This window comes from Pectinophora gossypiella, chromosome 12, assembly GCF_024362695.1.
Source record: "Pectinophora gossypiella chromosome 12, ilPecGoss1.1, whole genome shotgun sequence".
Classification (NCBI taxonomy): Eukaryota; Metazoa; Arthropoda; class Insecta; order Lepidoptera; family Gelechiidae; genus Pectinophora; species Pectinophora gossypiella.
Window position 1 is genome coordinate 1208588 of NC_065415.1, and position 27721 is coordinate 1236308.

The window sequence follows — 27721 nt, forward strand, 5'->3', positions numbered from 1 at the left end:
TTATGGTAAAGTATCAGTTCTGTATAACCTTTAGCAGAGAAAACACACACATACATTTATGTTTTTAAGTGCGTTTTACCTATGTCTTCTGTGATAGGCTCTCTTTCCTGCTCCACGTTCAACTCTTGACCAGTAGCAAGACGGTAATACCTGAAAGTAAGCACGAGTAAAATTAAACAAGTAGGGTACATGACTACCTAGGGGAGGGGAGTAAAGTAGGGTAACTTACACCTCGTACAAGGACGTACAGATACCCATACAAGTAGGTATGGATGTTAGTAACACCGTAACGAATACTGAGAGGGGTGATTCAGATCACGATTCTGAGTTGACATCAAGTGGAATAGTATACGTACCCAGCAATAACAAGCGGCATCTCGGCAGCATCGCGCTCGTCCATCAACAGGGCGAGCACGCCGTGTCTCCGCAGGAAGATGGCTACGTCGGCGCAGCCGTCGCACTCGCGTTTCACTCTGATGGCTTCCACTTCTTCTAACGAGGCTATTGGTTGGGGCTGGAAGGGAGATAGTTGTGGTTGAGAATAGACAAGAGGCTCTAGTTAAATGAGATAGACACTATAATACACATATATGACGTCACTAATACACGTGGTCAAACGTCGTACTTTTTGTTATGTAATAAGTAATTAAATGAATAAAAAATCGTAAATTAATCAAATAGATTTTTGTAATCTGTCTTTTATTTCTAGATTAGAATTTTATCTTCGACCGTCTGGCCTGAAGGAATTAATAAAAGTCCTATGCTTGACTAAGAGTGAATAAAACACAGAACGTGTTGTTCGGCAAGGTTTGCGGAATGATAGAGAATGTTTAGTTGTATGTAACAAGTAAGTGTTTAAACTATACACGCTGTTGTGAATTAGTTATGGTGGCAACACCAGTCTTTAAAAAAATAGAATAGCATAGATTGTCAGACTGAGGACTGATTGTTTTATTTGTACCGGGCTGCTCTGAACCCCGCAAACACGATTTCTGTAACATTAAATACCAAGGTAAAATAAACGCTATAGGTACAAGTGAAAGTGAACGAGTTTTTTGCCGAAACACATGATTGATAACACACGCTATACATAGTCATGCGCGGATCTTCGTGTACTCCAATAAAACGTAGACCCACGTTGTCAAACAAATTAATACACGCTGCTAAAATGCGCCGCGGTGGGCCCGCGCCTTTATATCGTCGATGTGTTGATGACCTTTCACCATACGACTCATCATATTTTACGATCTTATCTTAGGACTTCTACTAACGACATCTACAAATGTAGAAAAGAACTAAAACAAGTTACGCTTACGCCACGAAGGTTGTATTTAGATGGTAGCGTGCGCGATGAAAGTTAACAGAATTTTCTAAGAGATGGCGTTACTTGTTCTTAAATATCGAATGAATTTGATTTTGTAGGAGACCGCCTGTTGTACTGTTTTTATTTCTCTTTTGTTTTGAATAAAGCATTTGTTATACAGGGTAGCCCAGAAGTTCAGGTTCAAATTGAAAAATTAGATGGAGGGGCTCATTGTCTACCAGAAACACCCCCCTGTATGTTCAGCGATTATTTACGGTTTAGGAGATATGACCCATTTCGTACCTTTTTCTAGATTTTCTACTTTACTTCAGAAGGAAATAATTATTTTATCGCTATCTCTTGCTTAATAATTCTTTTATTTTACTTCGTAACTATTCCTAAAGATGTGTACTTACCGCTAGGTGAAAAAATAAAAACAGTCAAATCAAAGATAAAAAAAAGTTATTGGAAGTCAAAATGAGAATTCACCCAAAATTGTTACAGTTGTTAAAACTTCGCCGAAGAATTATACGCCATGTATGTTTTTTTAGAGAAGTTCCTAATTGGCGGAGTTTTTTTTTAAATTAATAACAACAACCTACCACAGAGTTACTCCGGCCCACGATCTGACTAAGTCCAAACCTCGGCGACACGAGCAGTACCCGCTCAGGCCGCGTGCTGCTGAAGCACTTGGCGCCGTAACTCGGCAGGCCAGCCACGATGTCCAGGTAGTGGAGCTTGGCCTGGATGGAAAAAATAAATACTGTTTTTTGTAGGTTCTATACACACGGTGCGGCTCGCCAGTTCTGTATCTTGATCTTGGCTTGACACGCTACCGCGTGTCTAGATTCTTCTTCGTGTGGATTACCAACCTCATCAACCCTGGTGTCAGGGTTACTATTGAGCCGGAAAAGGCCCCTGACATGACTCATGTAACGACTACTTACTTACATCAGTAAGTAGTAACCGGCACCAACGGCTTAACATGCCTTCCGAAACGCGGATCATCTAATTTTTGGACAATCAGGTGATCAGCCTGTAATGTCCCAACCAACTAGGGATCACAAAGTGATTTTTGGGATTCGAACCCGGGACCTCCGGATCGTGAGCCCAACGCTCAACCACTGGACCACAGAGGCCGTTATCGCGAGCTTATGTAATGTGTCAACATACCTGCAGCTGCGTCAGCTGCCGCTGGCTGCCCGTCATCTGCGAGTTGAGCTTGAGGAAGTGCGCAATCAGCCTGCGTAGCTCCTTATTCTTCATACTCTCAAGAAGACCGCTCGGCACAAAACGCTCCAAGCCGAATTCTCGTCTAGAAAAATAATAACAATGCATGATTGTAAGGTCCCGGCTGCATTAGCAGTCGTTAATAACCATCAATCCGCACTGGGCCTGCGTGATGGTTTAAGGCCCGATCTCCCTATCCATCCATAGGGAAGGCCCGTGCCCCAGCAGTGGGGACGTTAATGGGCTGATGATGATGATTGTAAGGTCACGAGTTTTTTTTTGACGTGACTTATTGTAGATTTGCCGCAGATGGCATTAAGGAGTAACGAGTTCGCACCGTATCCTGCGTGTGCTGGTCGGCAGGTGGGATGCGCCTATGTTTGCGCGTTGGATGCGTATACTATTGCACTGAATTAAGTATTATTTTTTACTTTTTATTCTACAGTCATGAGCAATATCATGTACCCACTTTAGAACCCTGTCGCACTATCATATTTGATATTTAATGAGACTTACGTTGTAATTTGTCAAAACAGTTAATGTGACATGGTTTCAAAGTCTATACATAGTACTCGTGTATCTTAAAATGCTGTATTTTTTACTAACAATAGAATAATATTGTAATTAATAACACCTATGTATTGTAATGTTTGAAAATAAATCTTTATTATTAACTACTTGGCCGGACAGATGGGGAACGCTGAAGACTCACCCGGTACAACGTTTAAGACAACAGGCCTGACGGTGCCCAGTTGGGCGCAAACCTCGCGGTCACGAGTACTAATATGGAACCATGTCACATTAACTTTTTTGACAAATTAAACCGTAAGTCTCATTAAATGTCAAATATGATAGTGCGACACGAGTTAGACCGCTTCTCGAAACGGTGGCGCGAGCAGGCTGGGGACAGGGAGGAGTGGAAGAAGGGAAGCAGTGGGACATTGAGGGCTATTAATAAAAAAATAATAATAATGTAGTGAAAACCAAGTAAGCGCCTTTTAAAAAAAACAAATTCTGATATGATTTTTCTTCAACAAACTTCCTTCAATTAATTTAATTCCGGGTAAAAAAAAACATAAATATTATGCGTGTCGATTACCCGTCTCTTTCCTTTTCGGCGGGTAAGAAAATGACAGACCAGGTATAGCATAAAATAAAAAGATGGTGTTTATCGTACTTAAATTAATTAAATTATAACGCAAAAGACACTCACTCAACAGCCTTAACGGTGAGCTTAGCTGGCGAGAAGTTATTGGCGAGTGCATGTTGGTGCATATGCAAGGCAGCCAGTCTGAGCGCCACATCCGGCTGCAGCTCCGGAGCGAAGCGTTCCTGGGCGACATCGTTGCAGCTCTGCATGTACAGGTAGTCCAGGGCGTTGAGGTCCCGCTGGGCTAGTTCTGCTGCTGAGGAGGGCATGAAGACTACTCGGTAGAGGCAGCGCATCTTGTGGGAGCCTGGACGTGCGGCGATCTGGAAATTGAGTATATTCTTGGAATCTCCGAAGACTGAGATGGCTTCTAATCCAATTACCTCCCCCAACGGCCTGTAGTCCAATGCTTGAGCGTTGAGCTCACGATATGGAGGTCCCGGGTTCGAATCCCGAATCACATATCACAAAAATCACTTTGTGATCCCTAGTTTGGTTAGGACATTACAAGCTGATCTGATTATCCGAAAGTAAGATGATTCGTGCATCGAAAGGCACGTTAAGCCGTTGGTCCCGGTTACTACTTACTGATGTAAGTAAGTAGTCGTTACACGAGCCATGTCAGGGGCTTTTGGCGGCTCAATAGTAACCCTGACACCAGGGTTGATGAGGTTGGTACGCCACCTCACAACCCACACGATAGAAGAAGGTAGCTCTGACCTTAGAATTTAGATTCGAACATTGTATAAAACAAAATATTATGTCTTACTTTTCTTTTTGACAGATTTTGAAATCGGTTGTCGGTTTTTTAACTCACCCTAGCCAAAGACTCCTTCGGGTCCAGTAGTGTCAGCTTATTCCTTCTCACACTCTTAACGTGCTCTACCACCAAACTAAAGTGTTCTTCAGCGGTGATGCAGAGCTTGTCTTTGAGGCTGGTGACCACGTCGGCGACGGTGGTGGTCGTGTCATACTTGAACGACTTGGTCTGACCATTCTCGAGGAATACCTTGAGGACATTCGCCATCGGAGGCAAGCAGAGATCGCCCAAAGAGAATGCTGACGGCTACAATAGAAAAGGGCATTTCGTTAATATTTTTCGAAAGAAAATGTACTTAATAATGAGTCTATTAGGGAAACTAGCTGTGGTAAGTCCATTAAGGTTTAAAATATCATCGAATGTAACGTGCAAACGTTATCAGTATAGAATGGACGAACTTGCAATGGAAATATGTTCTTATGATGCGTGGAACCAATTCTGTTAAAAACATATCAAATAATTATAAAGTTCGTTACAAAATTGATTTATAAGCTAAACTAATGACTCTTACAAGGCTGAAAAGGCTACGTGGAATTGGAAAATTGTCTTATAAATGAAATGGCGAAATAAGATGCTTCCATGCTTCGGAAGGTGCGTTAAGCAGTTGGTCCAGGGTAATATTTACTTAAGTATGTAGTCGTTTCATGGGCCTTGTCAGGGGCCTCTGGCGGCTCAATAGTACTTAACTATGATTCTAGGGTTGCTGAGGTCGGTTATTGTCCCAAGAAGATCGTAGAAATTAAAGAAGAAAACCAACCAACTTACAGGGTACATAGGTGCACCATTCAACTGAACTGAGTCAGCGAATCTCACTCGGGGCGGTCTCGCTCTTAACCTGGCCCTTTTAGCAGCAGACAGGAGAGCGGATCGCCTCATAGGGTTGCCAGTACGAGCAGGCTGGCACACCCGCAGCGTGACGCGTTCCGCGCATGCGCGGACCGCGGAAATGACGTGCTCGCGCGCACTGCAGCTCACATCCTCGCCGTTCACGCATAGTATCTGGTCGCCTGGTTCTAGCTGGAAGGTGAGAAAAAAGATTAAGTTTTAAAAAAGATTAAAAAAGGTTAGGACATTAAAGGCTGATCACCTGATTGTCCAAAAGTAAGATGATCTGTGCTTCGGAAGGCACGTTAAGCCGTTGGTTATTACTTACTGATGTAAGTACGCAGTCGTTACATGAGTCATGACAGAAGCTATGGCGGCTCAGTAATATCCCTGACACCAGGGTTGATGGGGTTGGTAATCCACCTCACAATCCACACGATAGAAGAAGAATACTAACTTTTTGGACCTCCCACTGAACAGTCTTCAATACAATTTTTTAAATGTATCATCCGATATTTTTTATACTGTTTTTTCTTCAGTACCTTGACGTTGGCAGAATCGTCGTTTCTAAATGATGCAGCCATAAATACTAAAAAAAGAAGTGAATTGTAACTTTTATGAAAACTCAATAAAACAAACAGTAATTTTCACCAAAAACGACTTTAAGTTTAAGTAAGGGGTTGGTAATCCACCTCACAATCCACACGATAGAAGAAGAAAATATATATGTGTGCGTGTATATATATGTGTGTATATATATATATATATATATATATATATATATATATAATGTATTTTTTATATTATTTCTTTAGATAAGTATATATTATTTATAATTCATATTTTTTTTTGTTATGTATCATTATATGTTTATTGCACCAGCCCGTGCTCCAATAAATAATCTTCTTTCACCCTAAGGTTGCCTGGCAGAAATTGCTGTTTAGCAATAAGGCCGCCTATTGTGCTTATGTTTTATTCGTATGTTTATGTCCTTTGTATATGTTGTTGTGCAATAAAGTATTATTGATTGATTGATTGAAGAAAATACGGGTGTCGGAGTCTCACCTTGCCCACGCTGGGTGAGTTGTCGGTGACGAAACGTACGAGCACGGGCCGCTCGGAGCCCGCCACGAAGCCGAAGCCCAGCTCTGGGTCACGCTCCAGCACCACGTCCCTTGGCGCCGGAGGGGACTCGCACGCGCAGCCCTCTGGAGCCACGTATGTAGTTGTTTTGTTGACGTGGCTGGGGAGAATTCGTCGGATAGGTTAAGAGTTAAGCTGCCAAAAATGTTAAAAAAAAAAACTTATCAATCAAACAATAACACATGACTTAAATTATATATTATCTTTTTTTATGATATGTATTATGATGGTGTTTATAAAGTTTCTGATAGATACAAGCTGTTAGTGACATCGTAACGAATACTGAGGAGGATGATTCAGACCATGATTCTGAGTTAATATCAAGTGGAACTTTTCGTCGCAAAATTAATGTTTTTTTCTTTAGTTTTTTTTTAATTATTTTCAATTCTATACTTTTGCGATGGAAAATTCCACTTGAAGTTAACTCAGAATACCTAATGAGCTGAATCATCCCCCTCAGTATTTGTTACGATGTCACTTACACCTTGTATTGTTTATTCATTTTTATTAATTTCTTAATTAATGTTTATTAGGTTTCTTATAGGAACCTTGTTTTTTCCATCACATTGGGTGATGTAACGGTGATGTGTTTGTATGGTTATATATTAGTAAATAAATAAATAATAAGTACTAACATAGATGATTCCGTGCTTCGGAGGGCACGTTAAGCCGTTGGTCCCGGCTATTAGCCGTAAAAACACCTCCACCAACCCGCATTGGAGCAGCGTGGTGGAGTATGCTCCATACCCTTCCGGTTGATTGAGGGGAGGCCTGTGCCCAGCAGTGGGACGTATATAGGCTGTTTATATTGTAAGTACTAACATTAGCATGGTGTGTAATTGTATTAACACACTATGGATATTTAGATCCGAAATAAATGAATTTTATTTATTTATTATTTATTTATTTATTTTTACAGTTTTACATTTAGCCATTATAAATAATAATAATAAATAATAAAATGTTTATTTGACCAAAAATTACAGATTATAGAATTTCTTACATACTAGACATTTTGATATTACAAAAGATACACTCTGCCTCCTAAACTAGGTTTACCTGTATCTTAGGAAGCAGTGTTCGGCCGTGGTAGTCATGTTGTAAGTAAGGTGCAGCAAAATGTAACCAGAAATACCAGGGTGTGTGTGTGTGCGTGTGCGTGTGCGTGTGCGTGTGCGTGCGTGCGTGCGTGCGTGCGTGTGTGTGTGCGTGCGTGTGTGTGTTTTGATTTATAATCAACTCACTTGATATAATAAGGTTTCCCGCGGCTATCCAGCGCCTGCTCCCACCCGTAGGGCAGGTCGTCGAGGTCATCAGGGTCGGCATGGCTGCTAGAGCTCCCGTCGCGTGATGACGGCCAGCTCTCCACCGGGGGTAGCCAGCTGGCTGTGCGGGTGATGTGGCTGCAAGAAGAGAAAAAGAAAACATCAGTTTGCTACATGGTAAGGATGTAATCCAGCCGATTTCGGCTGACTGTTTCAAAATCTGACGTTCATGTGCTATGTGTGCATATGGCTTAGCTATATAGGGCGTTAGAGACACCATAATACATCCCGCTTAGAGACGGTACTCAAAAGTATCTGCGCCCGAAGGACGTAATATAATAATATGATCCCGACGACCCGACCTGTGTTCTTTTATGATCTTCTTCCTCACCGACATAGCTCGGAGAATTGCTAAGCTGAAGTGGCAGTGGGCAGGACACATAGCGAGGAGAACCGATGGCCGCTGGGAAAGGTTCTCGAATGGCGACCACGTGTCGGACGACGCTCAGTGGGTAGGCCCGCTACAAGGTGAACCGACGATTTGGTGAAGGTCGCGAGAAGCCGCTGGATGCGGGCAGCGCAGGACCGATCGTCGTGGAGATCCTTGGGGGAGGCCTATGCCCAGCAGTGGGCGTCGTACGGCTGATAATGATGATGAAATATCAGACACTAAATGCTCCAATAAAGCCTTCCAAATTGATTTACGCAGCAAAAACTGCCTTTTCAAACTGGGCATCGAACCGAAAGTCCCCGCTTTGTGTTTACATCCCTACCCGAATGATCCCAGTATCATTAAAGAAGGTTTTAATGTAATGAGATACTTTGAACGCTGTGTGTTTGGAGGATTTACTGGGTCGTATTTATACGATACTATTTAATGTGTCTTAACGCCCTGAGCCGAGGTTCGCACTCAATTGGGCACCCTCAGGCCTGTTGTCTTAAATTTTGTACCGGGTGAAAGCCCTCAGCGCTCTCATTTGTCCGGCCAAGTAGTTAATGCCATTTGCGGCAAACCAACAGCGGCTGGTAGATTACCAACCTCAGCAACCCTGGTGTCAGGGTTATTATTGAACCGCCAAAGGCTCCTGACATGACTCATGTAACGACTACGTACTTACATGAGTAAGTAATAACCGGGACCAACGGCTTAACGTACCTTCCGAAGGATCATCTTACTTTTGGACAATCAGGTGATCAGCCTGTAATGACCTAACCAAACTAGGGATCACAAAGTGATTTTAGTGATATGTCCCCACAGGGATTCGAACCCGGGGCCTCCGGATCGTGAGTCCAACGCTCAACCACTGGACCACAAAGGCCGTAAAAAAAGGTACGTATACACCGGTATAGCGTCGGCAAGTGTAAAACCCCGTACAGCCTATTGAAAGTTCCTGCATTTGGGTTCATTTGGGCCGGAAAACATTGGACAACCTCCAATGTAATAGCCACGATTTAAATTTAACCTTTCCTCATAATACCAGGTTTAAATGTCGGCTCTTGAAAATGGAAAATGAAAACATTTCAGCTGTTTTCATGTCATCAAACTGACCTCATTGTAATGTTATACGGGCGTTAAAAAAGCATCGAAGCGATTCCACTAAAAAAAACAATATTGCTATTTCTTCTTCTTCTATCGTATGGGTAGTGAGGTGGAGTACCAACCTCATCAACCATGGTGTCAGGGTTACTATTCAGCCGCCAAAGGCCCCTGACATGGCTCATGTAACGACTACTTACTTGCATCAGCAAGTAGTAACCGGGACCAAAGGCTTAACGTGCCTTCCGAAGCACGGATTGCTATTTGATATTTGTTGACGTTGCGCACTTACTAATATTTTATTTTTACTTATATGTATCTTTGTATGTATATATGTATGGTATGTGTATAATAAATTATTAATAAATATTTTTCATAAAAATTTGTCTATTACATAATTTATTTTACTTTTTTGCGCGCTACTCTGCAGCCGTACAAGTGTACTATATCCTCTGCCGAAGGTTGTCTGGAAGCGATCGCTATTAGCGATAAGGCCGCGTTTGCCCAACTTAGAATGCCTTTGGCATCCTGTAAATATCTTGTAAATTTGTGTGCATTAAAGTGTTTTATTATTATTATTATATTTTATATGCGCAAATAAATAGCTTCTACGTGGAAAATTCACGGTAAATAAAAAATCTGATTGAAGCTCACAGAAAAAAAGTAAAATGTTTAATTTTCATAAAAAATATAGAAAATATTGGTGTAATAAAAACCCCACAAAACCAATTCCTCGGTTTGTCTGTGGGAGTGGAGTTCGCTTAATGTTATTATGTTTTAAAATACTTACAGTTAACTTACAGGTAAGAGATCTTTTGCATAAGATGTTTAAATAAAGATTTACTAAATTTATTTAAACAGCCTCCGTGGTCTAGTGGTTAGAGCGTTAGGCTCACGATCTGGAGGTCCGGGTTCGATTCCCGATGGGGACTTTGTCGAAATCACTTTGTGAGACTGTCCTTTGTTTGGTAAGGACTTTTCAGGCTTGAATCACCTGATTTTCCGAAAAAGTAAGATGATTCCGTGCTTCGGAGGGCACGTTAAGCCGTTGGTCCCGGCTATTAGCCGTAAAAACACCTCCACTAACCCGCAGTGGAGCAGCGTGGTGGAGTATGCTCCATACCCCCTCCGGTTGATTGAGGGGAGGCCTGTGCCCAGCAGTGGGACGTATACATATAGGCAGTTTATGTTTATGTTATGTATTTATATTGCACTCCTGATTTATATTGTACAGATACGGTATTCGTTTACGAAGTGTTCTGTCACCGAAGTAGTTGTTGACTCGTGGAACAACTACAACATACACTGGCCATGCTCAATAAGTTCTCTATGATCTGGATTGCTATGGTTATTTAATATTAATAAATAGGTGTACTTTGGACTAACAGGAATTACATTACAAATCTTAAATAGTCCACCTCTACCCGCCGTGTCGCATCTCTATAATAAGAAACTCTTTGCTTGCTTCAATCAAAACATGAGGGTAATGAAATGAATCTCTCGCACATTCAGTTGAGCCACAATATGTTTTGACGTGAAACATTTTACGCCCCCAAATTGAAAGACATGCGTCAGTCGTGTAGGGACCTACTTTCCCGAATACTATGCCAACATTTGCACAAAGATAAGTGCCCCAGCGAAGGGCTCGAAAAATATGATCCCTCATTTTAAGCTCCGCAGATATATCTACCTGACATCGGGGTAATTTTGGCAAATATTTCATACCCTGTGGGCGAGATTCATTACGTTGAAAGGTTGAAAACGTTTTGCGTTGAGAGGTTTTGGAATGATTTTTTCATAAGTGGCAGGTGTGAAAACATCAGAAGCTCTCAATGATAATAGGGTAGTTTCCAACTACTCAAATCAGTTACTTTTTACTAAACGTCAAAACACGAATTACTATGGCATTTGTATGAAAAAGTAACCTGTGATGTCATAGAAACACGTGACAAAATGTCGCACTAATTATTAGATTTTTAAATAAGTTAAATAGAAAAAGAAAACGTTTTTTTGTAAGCTTTAGATCTGTCTTAAGCTTGTAAGCTTTATTTGGTAATCAGAATTTCATAGTTTTTCTTTGACCTAGGAAATTACCCAATTGTGTAGGTAATGTATCTTGTTCAAGTGACAGAAGGTATATTTTTTTCCTTCATTCTTTTGTCTTTTCTGACTAAACTTTTTTGTCTGAACAGAATAACCCATTATAAACACAGGCTATTCTGCTTAAGGCCCTGCGCAGACGACAGACTATCCGTGACGCACTTTTTAGTCTGTGAAAATATAACCTATGCAATTATATGCAGTAACGCGCCGGACTTTTTGCGCGTCGTGTGCGCATAAACATAAACGTCCCACTGCTAAGCACAGGCCTCCCCTCAATCAATTGGAGACTGAACTGGGAACGTTTTTGTGATAAAAAATATTAGACGATCTTCTTCACACCTGAACCGATACAGTGAAAACGGGATAAAGCTGGGAGATTATAAAAAAAAAGGTAAAAATATTTATTTTCTTTTACAATAAAGCCTTAACTACAGGTGGATTGACATCTCCATTTAGGCCCTGCGCAGACGACAGACTATCCGTGACGCACTTTTTAGTCTGTGAAAATATAACCTATGCAATTATATGCAGTAACGCACACGACGCGCAAAAAGTCCGGCGCGTTACATCGCGCGCTGTTGCGCAATGTTGCCGTACATGGTTTAGAGTTAGAAACGTATTAGACGATAAACAAAAGAGACAAGTTTAGAATGTAGAGTAACCACTTTTCCCCGTTTGAGCTTGTTAAGGCGATCACCAATTCCATTTGCTCGCGACATATTCGCAAGGCGAAGTCACGCGAAGGAAACGAAGTCAGTTACGAGCGTTCCATCATCTCGCGCGTCATTTCCTTAGACACGTTATTAGATTCAACGCAGACAGATGGCTGATTTATCAACTGAGCTCGCGTAATGAAGTGACGAGGTAATTTTGATGGAAAGCTGACGCACATCCGAATATGTCGGCATTATACTTCATAGTCACTGGAACTGCTTTTATTTTTTTAATTGGCTACTTGACAGTTGTAACAATAATGTATATGGTACTTTATCATTTAATGATAATCATCCAATAGTTCTTTTTTCAGCGCTCAGTGGGTCGGCCCGCTACAAGGTGGACCGACGATCTGGTGAAGGTCGCGGGAAGCCGCTGGATGCGGGCAGCGCAGGACCGATCGTCGTTGGAGATCCTTGAGGGAGGCCTATGCCCAGCGGTGGGCGTCGTACGGCTGATGATGATGATGAGTGCTTTTTTATTAGGATAATTTTTATATTTTTATACAATAAAAATGCACACTTTCTCTTTTCCGTAGTTTTTGAAGTTATATTTTTGGAAGAAGTAAGTAAACTGAGTTACTCGAATACCACCCAGTTTTCATATAACTTGTTAATTTATGTATGTTCTCCTGTCTACAATCTGAACACACAAACCCAAAATTATTGTTCGTCTAAACCCCACTAATACCACACATTGGTGTAAATAATACCTTAAAGTGCGTGTACTATTTCTGAAAGCGTTCGTTAATTTATTCCGTAACATTAAAGGGCTCGAGTGAATTAACACCACGTTCCGTATGGCGTAGTAAAGCGAGATCAGAAGGGTTGCTACGAAACATTATTGAGGTTTATTGAGGTTAAAGAACGTCTAGGGCCCTGTGCCGAGGTTTTTCTTACAGCTTCTTTTCCCCGGCTATACATGTTGTGAGAATCTTCAGTAGTTTTAGGCGGATGAGACGTTCGTTATGTAAAAATGACGATTCAAAGTGTAACTATGTTACTCAAACTCAATAAACATAGTTTTGAATTTGTCAGAATTTGACTGTATCAAATCGCATTTAGTTGTCATCTTACAAGATAACAGCAGCGGGCTTAGCACCGTAAGCACGCGACTCTTTCTCGCCGCGACAGAGATCGTCTGTCTCTTTCTGTGCACTGTGAGAGAATGACGAGTGACGTATGTCGAGGCGAGAAAGAGTCACGCGCTTACGGTGCTGAACTGGCAATAAATGATATGATTATATTCGAAATGGCGGTTGTTGGCGGAGTTTGACAATTCGATGTTACTACATAATTTTATCTCGCCTGCACGCACGCAGGTCTTTAAACGGAGTGTACTGCGGCACGCTGGGGGTGAGGATATGGTATCCCGACGTGCCGGCAGAGTAAGGGAATGATTGGTGATGACGGTGATAAATTAGAAGCAAGCAGCAAGCAGGAATATATATAGTTTATTAAAAACACTTCACAAACAGGATAGGAATATACATAGTTCACAATATACACACTTCACAAAAGAATCAAGACTTAGGAATTAGAGGGCACGGCCCGAAACAGTATAATACACTTGTTGTTTTTATGAAGGTCGGGGATGCAGTGAGTCAAAAGCGAGTAAAAATGAAAGGAAATGCGAATGGAATGAGAATTTCGTAATTTAAAATGATGATGGTCAGAACGAAAGGCCAGTATGTGCAGAGTTTGTACTCTGCTACAGTACCTACTGTTTTCGTTATACTATGACACGGTACTGGGTTATCAATTGCCTTCGCGGGAAGCACTCCGTTCGTGACACATTACCCGTACATTACCCGCACAGGAGATCGTTTACTACCTTCGACACGATTGCGAACAAGTGGTGAACGCCACTCAAATAATGCGGATAAGAAATTGGCAAGTATAACACAACATAAGCTCATCCATACATCCATCTTAAGATCCAGGGTCCACATAATACCAGCGTCGTGGTTCACGCCGCGACTTGTGCTGAGTGAGGCCCTTTTATCTCAGGACGACCACCACCACTTTATAATCATTCTAATGAACATCCTCCTATGATTTTTATAATTGTTTTGTGAAAAATTTTAAGTGTTGTTGTTGTATTGTCTTTGTGTGTGGCTTCCTTTTATAATAAACAATTTCTATTCTATTCTATTTAAGATGAACTTAGTATCTACAGCTCACCAAGTACACCTTTTATCGCTATCGACCCACTAGGGTCGATTAATTCTTTCAAATATTTTTCCTCTCAGACGACGCCCTGAGCCGAGGTGCGCGCCCAACTGGGCACCCTCAGGCCTGTTGTCTTAAACATTGTACCGGGTGAGAGCCTTCAGCGCTCCCCATTTGTCCGGCCAAGTAGTTAATGCCATCTGCGGCAAATCTACAATAAGTCACGTCAAAAAAATTAAATAAAAAATCAGCAATTATCTTTCTATTGTAAATAAGCATGTTCCAGTTGTTGAATGTAAAAAGCTCCACAGAACGTACGTCAGAGTTCCTCAAACGCGTCACGTACGTCGAGTAAATAAATCTAATAGATTATCCACAGGAACGACAGAGGAACTGTTCCGACTTCATTCTACATGTTCAGCATACACACGCTTGTAATTCCTACTGGGGTGAGTAGAGCTACAACGCAGAAGAGAACTTGCTGCCAAAGCGTATTAATGAACCCTTAAGTTGCTTGGAACAAATTGAACAAAAAATAAATAAAATAAAATAAAATATACTTTATCTCGGACAAATTTACATCTATATCTACTAACCTAAAATACAAGAAAGAAAATACTTAAAAAGCCATAAAACACCATAATGGCACACGCTTAAATGCTGATGGGTCCAGTGCTTTATAAAGCTGCTGTCCCACCTATCAGCTATTACAGCAAGGAACAAAACATCTTTATTTTCCGACTATTGTCCATAGATGTTAGTAATCTACTGAATCCTAGTGTTAGTAGACAAATATTTATTTATCTAGCAGAATAAAAAAACGGTCTCTGTAGTCCAGTGGTTGAATCACCTGATTGTCCGAAAAAGTAAGATGATTCCGTGTTTCGGAGGGCACGTTAAGCCGTTGGTCCCGGCTATTAGCCGTAAAAACACCTCCACCAACCCGCAGTGGAGCAGCGTGGTGGAGTATGCTCCATACCCCCTCCTGTTGATTGAGGGGAGGCCTGTGCCCAGCAGTGGGACGTATATAGGCTGTTTATGTTATGTATGTATGTAGTCCAGTGGTTGAGCGTTGGGCTCACGATCCGGAGGTCCCGGGTTCGAATACCGGTGGGGACATATCACAAAAATCATTTTGTGATTCTAAGTTTGGTTAGGACATTACAGGCTGATCACCTGATTGTTCGACAGTAAGATAAATAGTGCTTGGGAAGGCACGTTAAGCCGTTGGTCCCGGTTACTACTTTCTGATGTAAGTAACTTATGTTGTGTTAAATCTGTACGCAAATACAAACATCATTGGCAAATGACGTAATTGTGCAGTGACTGAAAATTGCCCGGTACCGGTATGGCGTCGGATACGGTCAGTGAAGGGGTCGGCAGATTGCACCAATCACCGCCATCTAAATACCGGTTGCGTCGGGATACCGGTAATTCCGTCGGCTTGTCTACACGATAAATTGAACCGCACTCCTACATCATTTTGGCTTTTAATGTGCGTAGCCCAGTTGGTTGAACGCTTGCCTCTCACTTTGAGATCGCAGCTTCGAATCCAGCACAGGCCTAAACCAATGATGGTCGAATTTGTTTTCGAATTCATGTTTCGATCATAAATGATTATCACGCGCTCAGCGGTGAAGGAAAACATCGTAAAACCCACAATCTCGAGAAATGCATTTCCGGAGGTATTTGACCTAACGTGTATTGGCTGGTTTTCCCTTCGCAGGTCGGAAGGTCAGAACCTTCCGAGGCATTCGCTTCTGTAAAAAACCGGATCTGTCAAATCTTGCAAAGGCTACTTGACAACCTAGTCAAATGAGATACTTTTTACGAAACGTCAAAACGAAAGTTTTCTTTGGAGTTTGTATGGAAATGCTGTCCTGTGCCGTCATCAATAAAAGCTGTCAAACGCCGTACTCATTGTTACTTAATTCCTAAATAAATTCGATAATAAGTCGAAAACTAAAATGATTTTTCGTATAACCCTCACTCGTGTAGAATCACTTAGATGTTTATTTCGTTGTAATGATGACTATTTAATAATGTACTTACTTAACCTCTTATATGCCGCGATACCAGTTACAATAGATTTTAAATTGTGTCTGGTCAAGATCCGCGTTCCGGCGTTCGAAAGATTAATTAAGTATTTAAAGTACTAAAACCCGGTAAAAATAACCCTAATGGAACCATTAGACCGAAGAGACCAGAAAGCGAGACACAGAAATCTAAAATCAAAGTTCCTTAAGCACCGGCTGCAACCCAAGCCAGGGCGAAGCCAGCAGTGACGCCTGCCAAACCCAATAGCGATGCCTATTCTCAGTGCAGTTCCAATAAAAGTGTAAAATCTTCTGTTACTCCAAGATTTGTTAAAATACCAAGTACTAATTGCATCTTTAGTTATCTTGTGACTTAAGAAATAAAAATAAGTATTGTTCACTTTGTGAGACTGTCCTTTGTTTGTTTCAGGCTTGAATCACCTGATTGTTCGAAAAAGTAAGATGATTCCGTGCTTCGGAAGGCACGTTAAGCCGTTGGTCCCGGCTATTAGCCGTAAAAACACCTCCACCAACCCGCAGTGGAGCAGCGTGGTGGAGTATGCTCCATACCCCCTCCGGTTGATTGAGGGGAGGCCTGTGCCCAGCAGTGGGACGTATATAGGCAGTTTATGTTTTTATGTTATTGTTCAAAGTGAAACTATTTTAAGTTTACACAACATAAGGTACGATTATAAATTGAAAATCACCTACTATCAAGTCGTCCAGAAAAAATGATAAAATCATTTCTCATAAGCAGTATTTTTGCTAAGGAATGTTAATAAGGTAAGTATGTGTGTTTTTTCTTTCCTAACGGCATCCTGAGGGCGTTGGTGGACCGGTGGGACTCGCCTTTTCTTAAGGTGTGGCCGCCATACCGCATAGGACCACTCGTTTTTTATTTATTGATTTTTAATTTTAAATTATTTATTATTATTTATCAATATTCCCATTCTGGAAACACTGGGTTATGACTCACGTGTTACCTATATAATGTCATTTAATTTAATTTAATATACTAACATAGTTCGTAAGTCTCTATTGTTTTACTAACATTATATGGATGCAGAATCTGAAATAATTATTTTTTTTTTATTATTATTTTCTTTGACTGTCTCGAAAAAACTACTTCTTTGACAAATTCAATTGAATAAAGAACTTTACAAATCAAATCAAAATGAGACTGACTTTTTGTTCATCTCAGACTGGCTTCTATTTCTAGATAACGACCTCCGTGGTCGAGTGGTGGGGCGTTGAGCTCACGATACGGAGATCCCGGGTTTGATTCCTGGTGGGGACATATAATAAATAATAAACACTGACGTTCTAATATCACAAAAATTACTTTGTGGTCCCTAGTTTGGTTAGGAAATTACTGGCTGATCACCAGATTGTCCGAAAGTAGGATGATTCGTGCTTCGGAAGGTCCTGGTTACTACTTACTGATGTAAGTAAGTAGTCGTTACATGAGCCAGGTCAGGGGCCTTTGGCGGCTCAATAGTAACCCTGACACCAGGGTTGATGAGGTTGGTACTCCACCTCACAAGCCACATGATAGAAGAAGATTTCTAGACTAGCGCTTTATAACTTATCTTTGACTCAGTCAGATACCCAATTATACTCGTATTTGTTGACCGGAATTAACCAGGGGGGACTGGTTCGGAACACGAAGGGATACGACCGGGCAAATTATAGTAGTTGCTATCTAAATGCCGGTCTCAGCGGGACAACCTTATCTGAAGCTATTTGGTTAATGTTAGCTATCCCTGGCAGCGTTTTAACGTTTCTTGTTAACATGGTCGTTTTGCCTTGACAAGAGCTGTCCCGTCCCGTCCGAATAGGCTGGTTTCCAACTAGTCAAATCAGTTACTTTTACTAAACGTCAAAACACGAAATCAATCGTGCACTAGGATGCTTATACATTGTTTTAAGTTTACGCGGTTATTATCATAATTAAAACACGTAATAACGGGTTCTTACCGCGTTTACAATAGGGATATGATATGTCTGCCCGTAGAAAATTATGGATCTACCTACTCCACTCCAATCTCATCAGTCATCCCGTGATCATGGCACTTGCAACAGTGTCGAAATATCGGGAGTCTCAAATCCCTATTTTAAACGCGGTAAGAACCCGTTATTGTGTGTTTCACTAGGATGCTATTGGTAGTTCCCATCCATCGAATTAATCCAACTTTCATGCTTCTTCTGCCATACTTACCCAACATTCACTACCGTACTTCAGCGTAGGGACAAGTACTGCATTTATTCTGTATTCATTCGAATTCACGTGTTCTAGGTTAATCGAAATTCAAATTTTTGACTAAAACTATTCCAAAATTTCCAAACCCCAGCGCAAAAACATTTTAATACCGAATACCGATTAAATTTTACCAGTACACTTCACAATTTTACACATGCAAAAATTCTCCCGTTCCAAAATTAAAAATTGTACGCTTCTGTTATTTTTTAAAACTATTTTTTACCAATGGGAGACTTTCCAGGCTCAAAAATAATATTTCAAAGAAAAAGAAGAAGAGAGAGACAAGAGAAGTGTGTCAGGATCGAAGCAAATATAGTTCTATAGTTTCTGCTTACCCGGGTGGGATATAGGCGTGAGTTTATATAATGTATGTGTAATAATATATAATAATAATAAATAAATGTACAGGGTGTTAGTGACACCGTAACGAATACTGAGGGGGATGATTCAGACCATGGTTCTGAATTGATATCAAGTGGAATTTTCCGTCGTAAAATTCATGTATTTTTTGTTTTTTAAATTAATTTCAATTCTATACTTTTGCAATGGAAATATTCCACTTGATGTTAACTCAGAATAATGAGCTGAATCTTCGTCTATCGTGTGGGTTGTGAGGCGGAGTACCAACCTCATCAACCCTGTTGTCAAGGTTACTATTGAGCCTCCAAAAGCCGCCCCTGAAATGGCTCATGTATCGACTACATGTATGTAGCTGAATCATCCCCCTCAGTAATTGTTACGATGTCATTTACATCCTGTACAAGTCTACATACAAGTTGCCAAAGAAGTAGACAGGGTGTTAGTGACATCGTAACAAAATAAATACTGAGGGGGGGAGTTGATATCAAGTGGATTTTCCTGTCGGCAAATTCATGTCAATTTTAGTGTTTTAAATTATTTTCCGTTCCATACTTTTTGACGGAAAATTCCACTTGATATCAACTCTGAATCATGGCCTGAATCATCCCTGAAAGTTTTCGTTACGATGTCACTAACACCGTGTATATAACTAATAGTCTCCCATATTGCTGCAAATGACTGCACTGCAAGTTATTCTAGTAATATATCTTCATTTAATTTTCCCTACACCACACTTCACTGCACTGACAGTAAGCAAGCACCCAGTACGACTATAAACAACTTATTTGCACGTGTATACTCGTACAGTCGTAATTAAATTTCACGTTTAATACCTCGTCTATATGCGCTCCAGTTAATATTGTAACTGAATTTATTAGGAACACTAAACGCAAAAGTCATTTGGGAATACTGGAATGTGAACATTAAAATGCAATGAAAGCTGCTTACTGCTTTGTTAGCTTCTTCTATCATTCTTCTTCTAGTGTAAAGGTTATTTATTATTGAGTCGCCAAACGCCCCTGACATGGCCCATGTAACGACTACGTATCTACATACATCTGTAAGTAATAATCGGGACCAACGGCTTGACGTGCTTTTGCGCGAGACTTTGTTATATTTTTTACATAACATAACGAAAATTCCGTTCCGCAGTACACCGACCAACTTCTCAATCGGTGATGTTCTAGCTAGAGCCCTACCAGGATCCATTTCCTCGGCCTCCAACCAGTACTGATACCGCTGCTGCCCGGCATCAGGGGTGCGCTTTTGAAGTAGCGGCGCCTACTTGCTACGTCACAAGATCGTCATAGAACTTAAGTAGCATTTTATAGGTTTGGGTTTGCGGAACGGAAGGCGATTGGGACACCACCACCACCGTTCTACACGCCCTATCTATGGAGTAATGAAAATGGAGGCGATTACTCCACCGACAAGGGAGAATGAAAATTACTATACTACTACTACTTACTTCACTCGTACTCAACACACTCCACACTCACTAGTCTAACTACACTTGACTGTATTAAATAATTATAGTCAATAAATAGAAGAGGAGCTCGGTGGCGCAGCGGTAAACGCGCTCGGTCTGCGATTGTTGAAGTTAAGCAACTTTCGCAAAGGCCGGTCATAGGATGGGTGACCACAAAAAAAAAAGTTTTCGTCTCGAGCTCCTCCGTGCTTCGGAAGGCACGTTAAGCCGTTGGTCCCGGCTGCATTAGCAGTCGTTAATAACCACCAATCCGCACTGGGCCCGCGTGGTGGTTTAAGGCCCGATCTCCCTAAGCTGTGGGGACGTTAATGGGCTGGTGATGATGAGTCAATAAATAAAACAAATAACAATAATAATAATTATAGTAACACAACACACAACAACAAACCAACAACCAATAGTAATTACTATAATATATTATTGTTGTGTAAGTATGCATTAGGTATTATTTTATTAATCACGGTTTAATCTAATTCGAACCTGAATTATACAATTTCATAATTTTAATGTCCCAGAAACTAGCTCTGTCGGGCTTGGCGGAAATCCGGGTATTCATAAGTCCCGGCTTAGTGGAATGCAACTCATATTTGAATAACTGTGAGCCGACGATGATCATATTTTATCAGTGCAGTGCAGGAGTCAGATGCGGTTCCAATATGGCCGCCTGTTGTGGCGGAAAAAGCATGGAATTACAAATTGTACAGATTTTTATTCTGACTTAAATGTAACAAAGAATAAAAATATAACTTTAAAAAGTAAAACCACAGAGAAATTTCGTTCCAAAAAGTATCATCATCATCATCATCACCAGCCTATTAACGTCCCCACTGCTGGGGCACGGGCCTTCCCTATGGATGGATGAATAGGGAGATCGGGCCTTAAACCACCCCGCGGGCCCAGTGCGGATTGGTGGTTATTAACGACTGCTAATGCAGCCGCGACCAACGGCTTAACGTGCCTTCCGAAGCACGGAGGAGCCTTCTCTTTAATCTGTTCCATGTAAGCTCTTCTTGGTCTTCCCCTTCCTTTCTTAAGATGGACGTACATATCCACCATATATTCATATATACATCTACCTTCTCCTTCGAGGATAGAGGAGTAATGCGATGTTATGTTATTTTTCAGACAAAACCCTACCGGTAGATATTCTTCAGATGACCTATCATCATCATCATCTCCCTAGCCTTATCCCGTTATTCACAGGGTCCGCTTACCGAAATTAATCCGCATCGTACACGCTGTCAGAATTTGCATTTTTTTTTTATTTAGAGGTACTTTTTTCATAGAGGTATAATAAGGAATTAAAATCTCGAAGAGTTATTACAAGAATTTGGCGCGTAAATAGCATTCGAATTCTTCAAATTGACAAAACAAAAATAGTGTCTGTTTATAAAACTGAAAATTCTAACAGTTCAGCGCGTGCGTTGCTGAAGATTTTTGATTTGCTAGCAACTTACCTAACCTGAAGATTTGACAGGTCCGGTTTTTTACAGAAGCGACTGCCTGTCTGACCTTCCAACCCGCGAAGGGAAAACCAGCCCAATACAGGTTAGGTCACGTAACTACGAAAATGCATAAAAACCGCATACGCAAATGAGATGACCTATATATTAAGTATTTAATTATTCTCTTTCCTAAATTACAGCACTACGTTGCAACAACCTCGGATTACCGGCATTGTCCCGCTCTATTGTAGTCCCGGATTACTTTTGTACCGGATTTAAGCACAGCTTTTCTTTCGACGTTCGCAATTTATGTTTAATAAAATAAATAGGAGTTAGTTCACTCCTTTTAAATTATAATGTTGATTTAAAGAGAGTATTGTATAAACACAACACAAAGTCAGTGTGGTCCTGTTTTTAATTTAATTAGACATCTACTTTTGATTTTTATCTCACCATAAAATAAAGAAAAAAACAAGAGGAAGCTAGAGAAGTATGTAGCGATCGAAGCAATAGGAAGTCCATAGCCTCTACTTAACTCGGTGGGAAATAAGCTTGAGTTAATATTATGTGGTTTCTTGCAGACTTTTATAAAGATTTTCTGTTAATTTTCAAACGATTTAAGATAGCCAATAGAGTCATAGTATAAGCATATAATTATAACACTGATAGTATCATATGTGTCCTTTGTTTGGTAACGACTTCGTAGGCTTGAATCACCTGATTGTCTGAAAAAGTAAGATGATTCTATGCTTCGGATGGCGCGTTAAAAACAACTCCACCAACTCGCAGTGGAGCAGCGTGGCCTTTGCCCAGCAGTATTATACAGGCTGTTGTTATATAGCATCATATCACACAGTCATAAATTGCTGTTTTAATATCCTAACCCGACGTTGTTACCTAGTGATTACATCCCACCAAAACATAAACGTTAAAACATTAACAAGTTCTCTTCCAAATCTGAAAGCAGATTGAAATTAATCCGCATCGTAAACGCTATCACAATTTGCAAAATTTGCACTTATAATAAGGAATTATAATCTCTATTATACAAAACGGATGTAAAGTCGATCTGTTTTGTATTTTTTTTTAAATCTGTTGGCGTTATTACAAGAATTTGGCGCATAAATAGCATTCAAATTTTTCAAATTAACAAAACAAAAATAGTTGTTCTCTGTTTTATAAAACCGAAAATTTTAAGAGCGCGTGCGATGCTGAAGAATTTTGATTTGCTGGCAACTTACCATCAAAATTATTAAAAATATTAATAAATGAATGAAAACTAAAAATCAATGCCTTCGGGCAAGTCTGGGGCCAAGAGCAAACCCTTTAAAGGTAAAAAAAACTAGTTCTAACTAAGTTAAAATATGATACAAAATTCAAAAATCTTTATTGAGTAGGTAACATAGTTCCACTTTAAATCGTCATTTTTACATAACGGACGTCTCATCTGCCTTAACTATTGTAACTTCTCACAATATGTAGAATTATTTTGTGTTGAAATAGACATTTACTACTATATAAAACTATTGAACTGCGAGTGAAGGAAAGTTTTGTCAAGAACTTTTCTTGTGCACTTCCATGCGCTTAGATTTTATAATTGGATGACTGAGGCCGTAGCTGCTGCCAATTTACTGAAGTAAATTAATAAAATTTATTGCTTTATGAAATATAACGCGGCAATGCTTGGTTCTAGTTTTAAATGTCCATGTAAGTATTAAATAATGAATGGATAAAATCTACAGATTAAAAACACCATAACCTTATCGTTTACTTTTTTGACGGAACATACATAAACTCACGCCGGTAAGCAGAGACAAAGAATTCCATTTGCTTCGATCCTGACACACTTCTCTTGCTTCCTCCACATTCATCAATCGTTTCATACACGCACGCCGGTTCAAAGTAGATCGTACTGAACCTTTTCTAAGCACATCTCCAATTTGGTCAAGGTAAGTCCTTCTAGGTCTACCTCTGCCAGCCCTACCATCAACTTTCGCTTTATATACCGCTTTCGCAATTCTATTATCCTTCATTCGCTTTACATGTTTTAGATATTTTCTTTAGGTTTTAATGGAACATTTATTTGAATTTACAAGTTGATGAGGTTGGTAATTCACCTCACAACCCACACGAGAGAAGAAGAAACTCTGTTTATTTATTTATTACATATTCACACACATTATCTTATCTTATCCTATATGTTACATGGATCTTAAACGTAGCTGGCGAGGAATGGGTGTAACATACACCACTGCCTACCCCTTCGGGGATACAAGCGTGATGTTATGCTATGTTATTATGTTAATAAGCGTCTTGTTTTGCAACAACTATAGACTACAAGTTACTAGGTACAACTTTATGTGGGTTGCCAGTTTATAAGCAAAACTTTGCTCGAGTTGCTTAATAGTGTTTATGTGTTGCCATCGATAGGGCGATTTATCGATAGACCTTGAAAAGTTTAAACTTTATCCATATTAGAGATATAGCTTTTCTCAGATAGCATTTACTACTTGGCCAGCCAAATCGGGAGCGCTGACGGCCGGCACAAAACTTAAGACAACAAGTCCGAGGGTGCCTATCTAGTTGGGCACGAACCTCAGCTCAGGGCGTCTTCTGGAGGACTATGTGCAGCCAATCAGCTCGCGACACCAAACACTTCAGGACCCTGACCCCGCCGGCGTGGTCGACGATTTCCCTCAATCAGCGCTTATCGCTTATTAATTCTTTCAAATATTTTTCCTCTCAAACGACGCCCTGAGCCGAGGTTCGCGCCCAACTGGGCACCCTCAGGCCTGTTGTCTTAAACGTTGTACCGGGTGAGAGCCTTCAGCGCTCCCCATTTGTCCGCCCAAGTAGTTAATGCCATCTGCGGCAAATCTACAATAAGTCACGTCAAAAAAAAAGGAGGACCATGTTTGAAAGAATTAATTGACCCTTCTGGGTCTTCATGAATTTCATGAATTTTCCGACAGGAAATTCCACTTGATATCAACTCAGAATAGTGGTCCGAATTATCTTCAAAGCCTTCGTTACGGGCGTCACTAACACCCTGTACAGATTTACACCCATAATTTAAGATTTTAACTCGAACCTTTCTCGACTGCGTCCTTCCTCAAGCCTTGTTCGAATTCAGCTCAAAATCGGTATTCATAGACGGTGCCTCAACCTTTACTTGAGTCACAAGGTATGACGTCATTTCGTGTTAATTTGTTGGCAGTATGATATCCTCGACTCCAAGGTCACAATAGATCTGTCAAGGTCGCAGTGATCTCGCGGGCTGTATTCAGTCCGGCCCTCACAACTTTCAATGCTCGACTCCAGTGAGTAACGTCCTTAAGTCGAAGATACAAATGTCAACTTAAAATACTAAAAGGTTCAGCAGAGGCCTTGACGACCTCCGTGGTCGTGGTGCTCAGTAGTTGAGCCCAACACTCAACCACTGGGCACGTTAAGTCCTTGGTCCCGGTTAGTCGTTACATGACTCATGTCAGGGGCCTTTGGCGACTCAATAGTAACCCTGACACCAGGTTTGATGAGGTTGGTACTCCACCTCACAACCCACACGATAGAAGAAGGAGAGGCCGAGTCGAGTGGGGAAATGCGAGAGTCAATCTGTCGATAAACTACTGGTCAACACTAGCGAGAACCTACCCGTGCTAGTAAAGTAACAGCGTCCCAGTACATCGAGAGCTAAAACTTTGATTGGCTTATCTTCTGTCCGGTGGATCGGAAGGTTCCACTCCATTACCTCGCAGGCGAGAATGGGATTTATGATGTGCTACTTTAGTACTAGTCTTGTATGTCGCTTGCATGCTGATGGACTTAAACACAACTAGTGTGCTTTAAAAGATATTTAAGAATGCAACTCTTGATATATCTATCAGAGCCGTCAGCGCTCCCCATTGTCCAAGGGTGGTATTAATAAATCTCAGTTGAAACTGCCCTCAAGATCATGCTCAAGTCTCTGTTTTTATGTAGGAACACACACACACACACACAAATTGACATGAACTTGAGGGCAGTCTCGAAGCTGAGATTAGATGATGATGATGATGATTTAAAAAAATACAGACGCTTGTTTTTATACCTCGTAAAATATTTTCTTATCTTATCTTATTTAGCCTATACGATCCCACTGCTGGGCAAAGGCCTCCCCTTGATTTTTCCACTCCTCTCGACTTTGCGCGATCTCCGGCCAATCCTTGCGATAAGCATTGAGGTCGTCACACCATCTTTTACGCGGTCTGCCTCGACTTCTAAGCCCGCCCTGAGGTATCCAGTGAGTAACGACTCGTGCCCACCGCTCCGGATACATCCGACAAACGTGTCCGGCCCAGTCCCACTTCAGTTTGGCGGACTTTTTCCATACAACAGTGATACCCGTTTTGGAGCGCAGTGTAAAATATTTAACTTTCTCGAAAAAGTTTTAAAGGTATAATCTAATCTAATTTTAAATTTCGCGCAAAAACGTCTCTCGACGTAGAGACTCGTAAAGAGACTCGGGGAGTCGTTGTCAACGCCATAATTCGTAAAAAAAACTTCCTCAGCGTCACGGCACGTCTAATCTAATTTCATGATTGTGTATAAAACCAGCGTATAATTTGTAATAAGCAATAATCTGAGTCCCGTTGTGTATAAAACAATTACAGTACGGTAGTTTATCCCATGGGAAAGAAGATTCACCTTATTCACACTTTGAAGACAGGTTTTTGCAGTTGCTAAAGATGAAAAGATGATATGAGATGATGTTTATGTCCTTTGTATATGTCGTTGTGCAATAAAGTATTATTGATTGATTGATTGATTGAAAAGACTCCTGCAGGGATCGATTCAATAATTTTTTTCGAAGTCGATATGTTTCTTTTTTCCCTAACATGCGTGGCACGTGATTTTGTTCGTATTTTGACAGAACTATATGACTTCTTTGGGTTCACATATTAGCACCAATCAACAAAACGATATAATTATATCGTCAGAATCGATAAATGACCCGTGAATTTTTTTTATTACGTTACGCATGTTAGTCCTGCTGGTCATTATGTCTAGCGTACGGTCACGAGCATTAATATGTATACACTTTGGTACCATGTCACATTAATTATTTTGACAAATTGATATGTAAGTCTCACTAAATGTCAAATATGTTAGTGCGACAAAGTCCTAAAGTGGGTACATTATATTGCTCATGACTGTACATCCCGAGAAATGCCTTTTAGAGGTATGTGACCTAACCTGTATTGGGTTGGTTTTCCCCTCGCGGGTTGGAAGGTCAGACAGGCAGTCACTTCTGTAAAAAACCGGACCTGTCAATTCTTCAGGTTAAGGTAAGCGGACCCTGTGAAAATCGGGATAATGCGAGGGAAATGATGATGATGATAACTTACGGATAATGTATGTAGGTACAGTCATGAGAAATGTCATAATTCACTTTAGAACCCTGTCGCATTAACATTTAATCTAGGGAGATGATGACTACGTATAGAACGGTTACGCTACGCCCCGTCACAAGCCATCGTCATAAAAAAAAGAATCTTCTTCTATCGTGTGGGTTGTAAGGTGGACTACCAACCTCATTCGCCCTATTGTGTCAGAGTTATGATTGAGCCGCCAAAGGCCCCTGACAGGGCTTATGTAACTACTTACATACAACAGAAAGTAGTAACTGGGACCAACGGCTTAACGTGCCTTCCACTATACGGATCATCTTACTTTCGGACGATCAGGTGATCAGCCTGTAATGTCCTAACGAAACTAGGGATCACGCATTTTTTGTCGACGACCCGATTACTCTAGCCATAGAAGCAGCCAATCAGCTCCGCCGGCTTGGTCGACGATTTCTCTCAATCAGCGCTTATCGCTATCGACTCACT

General features: G+C 40.7%; 1 protein-coding gene across 2 annotated transcripts in view; it reads right to left on the bottom strand.

Moving 5' to 3' along the window:
• The window catches only part of LOC126371433 (uncharacterized), a 335692-nt gene that overhangs the window by 50234 nt on the left and 257737 nt on the right, over positions 1–27721 (bottom strand). For both annotated transcript variants that reach the window (XR_007567041.1, XM_050016716.1), the window contains exons 3-11: positions 7716–7874; positions 6394–6571; positions 5269–5520; positions 4501–4749; positions 3747–4006; positions 2477–2618; positions 1906–2046; positions 357–514; positions 80–150 (exon numbers count right to left, since the gene is read on the bottom strand). Coding sequence is in view for 1 of the 2 variants with exons in the window: in XM_050016716.1 (XP_049872673.1) it covers positions 80–150; positions 357–514; positions 1906–2046; positions 2477–2618; positions 3747–4006; positions 4501–4749; positions 5269–5520; positions 6394–6571; positions 7716–7874 (1610 nt within the window). In the remaining variant the exon portion in view is untranslated. The remainder of the gene's footprint in view (positions 1–79; positions 151–356; positions 515–1905; positions 2047–2476; positions 2619–3746; positions 4007–4500; positions 4750–5268; positions 5521–6393; positions 6572–7715; positions 7875–27721) is intronic.